At 31.1% G+C, this 11165-nt stretch overlaps 1 protein-coding gene across 1 annotated transcript; it reads right to left on the reverse strand.

Annotated features, from left to right (window-relative positions):
• Positions 1 to 6426: 6426 nt before the first annotated feature.
• On the reverse strand, positions 6427 to 10917 carry LOC128172431 (uncharacterized). The gene is made up of 6 exons (XM_052838230.1): positions 10801 to 10917; positions 9258 to 9491; positions 8528 to 8782; positions 7660 to 7758; positions 6714 to 6831; positions 6427 to 6604 (listed from the first exon to the last, which is right to left on the reverse strand). The coding sequence occupies exons 1-6, from the start codon at positions 10883 to 10885 to the stop codon at positions 6427 to 6429; spliced, it is 969 nt and encodes a 322-aa protein (XP_052694190.1). The 5' UTR covers positions 10886 to 10917.
• Positions 10918 to 11165: the final 248 nt, after the last annotated feature.

Genomic DNA, 11165 nt, shown 5'->3' on the forward strand with positions numbered 1-11165 from the left:
AGTAAGTAACAACAAAACCCCCTGTGGATTCGAACTCGGAATCTACGGATCGCAAGTCCGACACTTTATCTACTTTACTATGGAGTAAGATACATATTTCAGTCCATAAAATCATTTTAATAAAATGAAATGTCGTTTTGATCAGCAGTCAGCCATTTTGTGAGAATGTGTTATTCCACCTTAATTAAGTACAGTTTATATACAGATATTACAGAATATTGCGCTTCAGTAAAATATTTACAATGACATATCTTTGAAAATGTAAGGTGACTGATTTAGCAGAAGAAAAACCTGTTAAGTTAACAAAAATGTTCTAAGAAAAAGATAAATAAAGTACAGCTGTAGATTTCATACTTATGTTTTTATGCACATATGAGATGTAAACATAACTCTAATGAAAAATGACGTTCATTAAGGAAAGTTTATGAGTGACTCTCTTAAAATCATTTGTAAAAGAGGCTGTTAATCAGAGACTCCCCCCCCCCCCCTTTACTAAAAAAAAGAACCAAATCCCAAAAAAAAATAAAAAAAGTTAAAAGTTGAAACGTTACAATGATGTATGCATTTTTTTATAATGCATTTTGGTCTGTAGACATACAACCCCCCCCAAACCCCCCCCCCCCAAACTGAAAACAACAACCCTTTTATTATGAATATGCTTTATAACAAGATATAAAACCCCCTAAAAGGATTTTTTGTTTCAGATGATTTTTTTGAAAAAATCCGTTTATTTTTAGTTTGTATAATGAATGAGCTATTTCAACCCAAAATTCAAAGTAATCTCTCTTTGTTCGACAATATCATTTATATTTTACGAAAACATACATAAATGTTTACATTATTAATTAGAAATATGTTTAATTAGACAATTATCAAAATATGACTTTTAGTTAGACGACTAGGCAATGCTATCGTTCGCAGTTCTTGTTGATGTTTTGTGAGCAAAACAGCTGATGCCCATTGCTATGCAAAACATCCATCAGTAGCTTTGCAGAGTAAAAACGAAATTTACTCAGAGTTTATAAGTGTCTTCAATATTCTGAGGAATCACAAATGTTGTGTGTGATGAAGGTCACGCAGTACTAAATTATAAAAAAATGATTTGCTGCAGTCCGTGCATTCGTTTCGCTTTGTAACGGAAATATAAGATTGTCACAAATACAACGTGGAATTGGACAGGATTTTAATCATTTGGGTTTAAGAGTAGAGGTATATATATATTATTTCTAAGATAATGAATTCCGAGCAGTGCTTTTGTATAGATAGTTACTGGACCATTCATTCACTAGTACACACTTCAAGAATTGAGAACATACTTTATATTATCTCTTACTCCTTTTGTTCGAATATAAAATAATTATACTCTAATATAGTATGGATATACCGAATCAATTGAAAAATAACACACTCATGAATATCGATTGCTGCTCGTTAGAACATTTATACAGTATATTTCACAACAAAAAACAAACACCAAATTCATATTGTTTAACACACCTATTGCATATATAATAATTATAACAATTTACTGGTAGCCATTACACCTTCACTACGTCCTAAAAAGCGGTAGAATGACCACAAAACCCATAAAACCATTTATATCCTAATGTCACGTGATCTAAAACCACACAGATCCACCCCTTCTATCACACAGCTCACATAGAAATATACCCTAACGAACATAGTTTTAATAAAGAATGCCCCCCCCCTCCCCTAAGAAAAGATCATTAAGCCCGTTATATTGATGTTCCAAGTTTGTTTAGAATTTGAATGTAATCGTAACAATGTATAATCTGAACAATGATCACCGTTTCAAGCAATAAATTAAAGTTCACATGGCTTTTCTTCTTATAATTGCTTTAATACATCAGCATCGTTTCAATTTATACATATAAATGGTATGTAACGCCAAATTAAACAATTCATGTTTTTATTATCTTTTCTATTCATTTTGCTAGCAAAAGTAACAAAAATAAATGTGTACAAGTTTGCAAGTATCAACTGCTATTGGATGGCCAACTTTCGCAACTAGGTCAAAATATTATAATATATGTATATATATCTCACAATCAATAGATTAGTTCATTCGTACATGTTCCTGTAGGGTACCTCTGGTTTTTGGGAGTTGATTTTAATCAACTCTCCTATGCAGTTACTCGGACAAACCGAAAGTGAAACAGTTTGGACCTCAGCACAAATCATTGTGCTGACAAGACCTAGTTCTTGAAAATAATTGATAAATTCGATGTAATGAACGCTAAAGCATTGTTTTTTCAAGGAAACGTATTTATAAATACCTTGAAAATAGCCAGATTTTAAATAGTACGAACAATTTCAATATTTTTTGTGGTCGTTTGTATTCCTACGCCAATATGGTATCGTTCAGCTCGACGCTCGGCTTTCTCCGTAAATCCTTGTCGGAGATTTACGGTGTCAGCCGAGCGTTTGGTTGAACGAGACTAGAGTTGAATATTGCTTGGATCCATACAGTTTTCGAAACATATTTCTATTACTGATACATAGTTTGATTGAATTATTTTATCTTTAAATATCATTTAACATGATTCATATGGGGGTTTCTTGACATTCTTGTCGAAAAAGTCCAAAAATTCATATTATAAATTTGTGCGTAATTCAAATTAGAAACTACATGTACTTGTCATGCAAAATAACATATCATTGATTTTAAAATAAATGAACATCAGACAAAATCAACTCCCGTCAGTTCTTCAGGACTTTGTTATTTTATTTATATCCTTTTCGGTGCCAAAATTTTGTCACTTCAGGTATTGGTCGGTAATGGACTATACTCGGGCTGTTATTTTTGTTTACTATGAAACCATTTATATTGCAGTCAGATGCAGGTGTTGGTGCAGTGTTGTTGCAAGAGGAAGATGGAGTGAAGAAACCTGTTTTCTACGCAAGTCAGAAGCTGAAGTCATAACAGTTGTCCTACTCTACGATCGAGAAAGTCGCAGCTATCCGGAAGGTTACAACACCTACCACTACGAAACAGGTTACGTCATTCTTGGGACTTGTTGGTTTTTATAGAAGACTTATCCCTAACATTTCAGCTATTTCAGCGCCGCTGACAGATTTGACACGGAAAGGACAGTCTGTATCTGGGGGCACCAGCAGGAAACGCGTTCACGTTGCTGAAGTACGCACTAATAGTAACACCTATGTTAAAATTACCCGATATGAGTAAACCATTTATAATGATTGTAAATACTTATTGATGTTCTTTAATGAGTGACTGATTGGACACACGACGGCTGTATTCTCCTTAAATTATGAATGTTCCTATTCGCGCGATTTTGTTGTTTTGTTTTATACAATGAAATATTAACCTGAACATTTTAAAATCTATTAGTGTCACTTGCGATCTTTAATAATTTTGGAGTCAAGTTCCTAAATTTGGAACTGTCCATGAAGCACATAGTTATAGATTGATATAATTATACTTCAGTTCTGTCATTAGTTTAAGAGTTTCAAAATTAGTTTCAAAACTATCACTACACAGCTTATTGAAAAGATGTTACCATATTGCCTATCTTTCTTCATTGGTTAGACAGAATTAAAGGATGTTTTTTATCGGCAAAACTTACAGGTATGAATGAAACAAAAAGAATCAAGAACTCTTCTAAAAGTAGATACCAATATCCGTAGATTTGTTCGTTTGATATACGAAATTAAATATACCTGTAAATGAATAGATAATAATATTTATAATAAGGTGATATACTCAAAGAATCATTGGTCACAAACTGACCTCCATTTGTTCTTTAAACTTTCATAATCATTCAATTTCGATCCCGATAAATTGGATGCACACGCATTTCGATAAAATCGTAATATACAGGCATGTTATCTGTATATATAACGTCACTTTTATCATTTTGTGTGCTATGGTATGTAACGACATTAGCACCAGACAACATGTTAAATATATCTGTAAGTAATTAATAAGGTAAAAGGTGTATTCAAAATTAGTCTGTGTCTTTAGACATTTTTTTTAATATTTGCTAATACGAGGTTTGGTCAGTCAGCAGAGGATTCTAACTCCTCCATGGCAACTGACCCTACCTATAGTTATTTTAGGTGTCTGCTTGCTCTGCTCTTGTTTTGTATTGGTCCTTTCGACTTTCGATTTGGAACACTGTTCATTATCAGCACACGTCTTATAATGATTGATTAATTCCTAGTCCTCTAATTGGCTGATATTATGATGATAAAATTAATTGAAACGATAAAAAACTTATATCCGCCTCCACTTGACTTACGAGGTAAATATACCATTAGATTTTCTCTAAAGTTGACCAACATAGATTTTCAAAAACGAAAGGTTATTTTCATTTCTATTATATAAAGAAATTACGCGTTTTGTCTGTGTTTAATTTTGACTTCAACCCTATACTTAATACAGGTTTCACTACTAACATCATTGAATTTCTCTAAATATATTTAACCAAAAAAAATGCAACCATAGATACAGGTAATGAACGAGCTTTTGTAAAACTTCCCGTGAGCATTTCTTAGAGCAACACTTACTATGCACTTTAATGCCCTCCCCCGCCCCCAAAAAAAGGTAACAGTGTTTGTTTATGTCGAAGTTACACATGTGATTGAAAACAAGCTCATGCGATTTCACGCTACTCTGGCAACAACACGCATCGATATTTCAAAACACCCCGATTTATTACAATAGCAGAACAGCAGACATCTTACCATTTTTATTCGTCAAAAATCAGTCTCTGTCCTAGGCGCAACAATTCCAAGGGAAATTTGGGATTTTAATTCGCCTCAGTCATGTTTTGACACCTTAACATTTTCCTCGCAAGATTACATTTAGTTTGAAATGACAGTAACAATTTGTCATTGAGTCATAATTGAAATCATTTTTTGCAATTTTCTTCGATCGGTACGATGCATTAATGTACGTAGCTACCCTCGAAGTACAATATTTTTTCGACCTCCGGGCTTAGTGAACAATATTCTTTTCAGGCTCATGTGCATGTACATAGTCATGTTATAGCATTGAATGATTTATTTTTAACGTCGTCGTGTCAATAACTGCCGTCAGGTGAGCAGACAAATTGAATAACGCGTTATGATAATTTGTTTATTCACCTGACGGCAGTTATTGACACAACGACTTCAAAAATATTCATTTAATGCTTATATTTACATTCCCTTACTGAAGAAATCAATTGTTAACTTAAATAAATCGATATAAAGTGCAGATCACGATGGGAGTAAATAAGTAACAGCATGAACATCTGTTTTGTAAAACCGGTGTAAACTGGTTTTCACATAGACTGTTGAGATGAGATCGTTGAGCATGAAAATATAATCCATGATATATAACTCTGGAAATGTTGCTTTTAACAATAAAGTCAACTTTTTTGTTGAATAATTATAAAACATGGTGTTTTGACAACATTCATGAAATACATTTTTTAACCGATAACATAGATATCACTGTTTGAAAACTACTTCTGTAATTTACTCGTAAATTCATACGCAGTAAATAGGTGTTGTATTTAGAGGCATTTAAACATCACGGAATTTAATGGACAAACACAGTAGAATGTAATTATAAACCTATAAAAATAGAAATAGTTCTGAATAGCAATAAAAAATAAATAAATAAAAAAAATAAAAACAGAAAAAAGAACGAAGGACGTAAAATCAACACCCAAGTTCAAAGTAAAGATATTGAGAATATTTTTTTTTTGTCTGATATATAGAGAATAGAGCAGGATGTCTGAACTATTCACCATTTTGTCAGATATGGTTCATTTTTTTTTTTTTGATTTTCTTTTTTTTTAACAAATTGTAAAAAAGTTAAAATATGGAATTAAATTTATGGAATTATGGAACGCACACATCATTATATTCAATTGATATATAATAATCTCAATGAACAATAACAATGCAGCATATGAATAAACGACTTTATTATATTTCAGAACTCATACACATATACCGTTGTTATCCTTTTTTATGAAAGCGAATATTCAAACATCTTTTTTGACATACATTATTTATTGATTACTGTTATGAAAAAATTAGCACAGTTTTAGTTCTATGATATTATTCGTTATTTTCAAAATACAAAACAGTTATATGCATTATTAACATGAACAATACATCAATTAATATTCTAATTGATCTGTAGTTTTTTTTTAAACTAAATCACAAATATCAGTTAATATTCGTTGCAAGAAAGTTGTGTGAAACATAATCTAAAAATATCATTAATATTTGATTTATTAATCAAAAATCTCCAAATCAATTTCAAAATTACATGACTTTTTTTGTATATTTGCTGAAATGATCATTATTCTTCAATTTCCTTCCATTTTCAATTTTTTTAAGGGCAAATGTCTTGAAAAAACTTTCGATTGTGTTAAAGAATAAGTTCTAAACTACACCTGTCATCTCCTGGATTGTAAAATATGGGTCCGTGTTCCTGGACCATCCGAACTCAGTGTAACTATTCACAGTATGATTGCTTCCAGTAACACATGAGTTGGCTGAATTGGCTTCATTCCTTAATTCTATTGCATCCAATAATGGAAGGTTCCTTCTCATTGAAATTCTAAAAGTATTTTTTTTTTAAATATATTTCGTTTTTAATTGATGTCAAATGAATAAATTGTAAGTATTTAGATGAAATAAAATTCCCAGTTTTTGATATCGTATTTCACCTTGTCTGTACAATATAGAAAATAAGTACAACGATGATTAATATCGAGACACTGAGGCCACCGAGCAGACCTTGTAGTACAGGAGTCTGGCTTTTAACTTCGGCATCAGTTGATGATGCTATAACAAATATTGAATAAAATGTCGATTTCAAATAAAATGTAAAATCTTACATCAGATAAACACACCATGACATTCGTACAATTAATACCAAAATCTCACAAACTTGAAAAATAAAGCTGGTTTGAAGTTCTTTTTTTCAAATTTGCTTTTATTGTTGTTTTTTGTTTTCTTTAAAATCAAGGTTAGATTAAATGGTGTAGATAAATATATACAAAATCAAACTTATTTGGGAAGATATATTTTAACTTCATGAAGAAAAATATAAATGTATGCAATGTATTAGGATAAATTTGGATGAATAGATGAGATTATTTAAGATAGCAATGCAATAGCATGAACATTGTATAACATATTTAACTAATCATTAAACATTTTGATCATATAAATGCACCATTCATTTTGGATATTAATAATCAATACTTAATATACAAGTTTATGGCTTTAAGATCGAACATTGCTTATTTTTACTTATCATCAAACCCATTTTATAAGCAACGTAACTTTTTGAAAATGGTTTATATTTCTAGATCAATCGAACTAGCTATATGAGCCAGACGACAAATTACCTTTCATGTACAGATAAATCATGTATTCGGAAATATGCGATAGATAATGTCGTTTTTGTTTTGATTTTAAAAGCGTACACTGTACACATTGCTTAGTAGTGTATCGCATGCGTTGAGCAAGAATACCTGAAATTATAACTAGTAAATAGATCTGTTAAACTGCTAAAGTTGTCTTGGAATGATAGTTTGTAGTAATACAACATGCATGTATTTAAATATGAATGGCATTAAGAAAATATAAATGCATATAAGAATTTACCTCGTTCACACGTGTCACCATGGTAACCAAGTTTACAGGCCAAACAGACACAATCAACTTTGTCCAAGACATCGCAATGCGTTATTTGTAAAGGACAGCCTACAACATACCTCTACAGATTTTTATTACAGATACTTTTAAAATTATTGATCATAACTTTACCCTCATTTTTTTTGTTGATTTATTTTTTATATTTGCATAATAATCGTATTATGTGAATATGTACTTTCGACTTAGAAATCGTTTTCTAACGAACGAAAAACAACATTTAACATGGGTTTGTATGCGGTGATTTTAACTTTAAAAAAATGTATACAGTATGAAATAAAATTAATAGTTTTACAAAGGCGTTAATTGTAGAAAAAAAAATTAAAAATAGATAGACAGTATTATTTTTACATTAGATCACCAATCACAATTTTTCATGTTTTTAAGAACCCAACGCTTTTCTAATGTAAAGTATAATTCAGAATTATTGTACTAATCTAATTGTTTTTTTTTTTTCGTTGGAGGAAAAGTGTACACTTTTGATCAGTTTTAAATGCTTAGATGCTTAAGAACATCTCTGAAATCCTTCTTTTAATAAGTACATGTATATACCCAGAATATTTAATATCAAATGCTTTGGTTAATAAAGAAGCAATTAGTTTTTCTGCTTACGCAAAAGCTTATTTTTTTTCTTTCAACTATATTTGATCTCAAATATGAAAATAATACATAATCATTATACTCATATATCGATAAATGACAAAATGGTATATTTATTAAATCACTGCTAGTCATGTACTGAGAATTGAAAATAAAAACGAGGAAAAACACTTTAGTTTTTTTTATAAGGACTTGCGTTACAACAGTTAGCATTTCTTACCATACACCTCGACTTCACATAAATCATTTTCAGCATCTGAATTATAATCGCTAGGATAGGAAACCCCTTTCAGTCTCTCGTTGTAATAGATGACATATTGTCCCAAAACATAACACATCGTGCTAAAAACAGCAGGTATAGTGCTTCTGTTAAAGTGATCATCCTTGAAACACAATTTTCCTTGTAATCTATCTGAAGTGTTGGAAACATACAGTGAAAATCCTAGAACAGAAGCTGTTGCGTTGTTTCTGTTATCTGAAAATGATACAGTCCATTACAAAAATTGATAAGATAAGCAGTACCAAAGTAATTATTCATTTCAAACTCCCTACAAGGATGAATTTTTTTAATATATACTTGATTTTACTTTACATTTTTGTGATTATGGACTGATTACCACGTACAATTGTTCCTCCTAATTATCACTAATCTCTAACAATGTGCTTTTTTATTTCATAGCAATAACATGTAACATCATAAATACGCAGGTTTGACACAACCGCCGAGTTTGTATATTCCCTCTATCATTTAAAATCCATTCTGACACCTATGGCAGTTTTTATTAGTATGAAGCAAAAGACTATTATATTATAATGTTTATTGTTGATATATAAACATAAGCATAAGAAAATCTGTAACTTAAAGAAGGTTTATCAACTGTTTACGTGTGTTTTCTAAAGGTTTATGCAGGCATTATGAGACTAATATTTTTAAAGTTCGTATACTTTACCCCAAATGTCATTATTTGTCTTGAAATACACAGTGATGTGGTGGATGATGTGGAGACTGCCGAGGTTTACCCACCAGGCGGCGATTTCTTTTCCAAGAGCTGATACAGCACATTGACCTCCATTCCAATGTAAGTTAGACTTGAGTCCATCTACTGCATTACTTGCGTCGAAGGTTTTATTTGTTCCGTCATACGGATTCAGTTGGAATGCACGTTTGTGTAAAGCAACATTTTCTGCAAGTTGAATCTCACAAGTTATGATTAAGTTCATTAAGTGATAAAAGTAAACACTGAGTATGCTGTGTCATATGATTCGTATTTAAATGGACGCAAATTCATGGAATAATGCATCTACAATTTTTCATTTCATTTATAGATTACAGGGCACGCGAAAAAGAGATAAGGACAATGCAATAAAAATTAACGATATTTCTTCAGTTCATAATATAGATAGCTGTTAACAAATTGAAATAAAAAATATGGTTCAAATTTACCACTATAAGCTCGAACATGTGATTGAAAACAATCATTCCGTTAAAAGGTCCGAAGGTTTTAATTAGATAATTAAAATATGAATGCTCATATTGTTATGTAAATTGGATCTGAAACCAGTCGATAATCAAACCTCAAATTGCAAATTGTAAGACAGTTTATGTGCAAAATTAATAAGGATACAATGTTTTAGTATGATGGCATAGGCTAGAAACATATATGGATCTTATTGAAATTGTCCAAAAAGATGCCGTCGCCGGAAGTCTTGGAGAAACGGTTTGTAATGACAGGATAAATTAAAATCGGGAAAACCCGATACAAACTGTTAAACGCAAGATAATGCCAAAACTCTAAATTGCATTTGCGCAATTGTATTTTAATATGCTAGATTTTTGGTATGATACATCATTTATCTTTGCATCAAACTGCCCCTCCCCCCCCCCCCCCCCCCCAAAAAAAAAACCCCACTAATCAGTCAATATTTGGTTGAAAGTTCTAGTAACATGATCTGACATTCAATGTTTTTCTGTACTGTTATTGAATAGATGAACAGTGAAAGAATTAAAGCATCAACGAACAAACATAATTCTCCAACAATTGTGAGCAAATCTAAAGTTGTTTTAGAAAATCAGAGTTAATATTGGGACTAAAAATTGAAAAAAAAATAAAAGGTATCATAACAAACATAGTGTACTGGAAACGTCTTAGCGTTAGGCTTTACCGTGCTCTGTTATGAAATAATATACTCTTTTCAAAGCGGGTAACAGTAATTCCTCCCCCCCCCCAAAAAAAAATTACATCACCTCTGAATAATATGGAGTCAAAATCATGCAAATAATTTTCTAGTTTATTGATATCAGATATATCTTGATAATATGATTTTTATAGAATTTTAAATACTGTCATTGTAGCATGCTGTGTTTTATTGGAACTTGGAAATGAAGCTTAATTACAAAAATAAATTTTCTTAAGAATAAAATACAATGACTATCATTTTGACACGATTAATGTACATTAAAGAGGATATAAATTTATATAGCAAATAACCTACCATAAGATTGAGATGCACCCAAGAGGCAAAACCACAAAATGAAGACATTGATATGCCAAATCGATTGTCCGTATGGAATAAACATTGCATGAAATTTACCAACTTATTTAGTCAAACCGTACCGGAATCGTTTTATATAGAGATGTTGACGGCTTAACCGATCATGTGATGGAGAAGCTACTTGTACATGTATTTCGTAAAAAAAAAAACTGACAGATTATTTTTTTTAAGGTTTGCCCCCCCCAAAAAAAAAAATAGCCCCCCCCCCCCCTTCTAAGATAAAATATATTCAAAGTAAATGATACTTGTCGAATGAACAAAATAAATAACATAAATCAATGTTATAACTGTGTTATTTCAGAACC

Source organism: Crassostrea angulata, chromosome 2 (genome assembly GCF_025612915.1).
Source record: "Crassostrea angulata isolate pt1a10 chromosome 2, ASM2561291v2, whole genome shotgun sequence".
NCBI classification, from domain to species: Eukaryota; Metazoa; Mollusca; class Bivalvia; order Ostreida; family Ostreidae; genus Magallana; species Magallana angulata.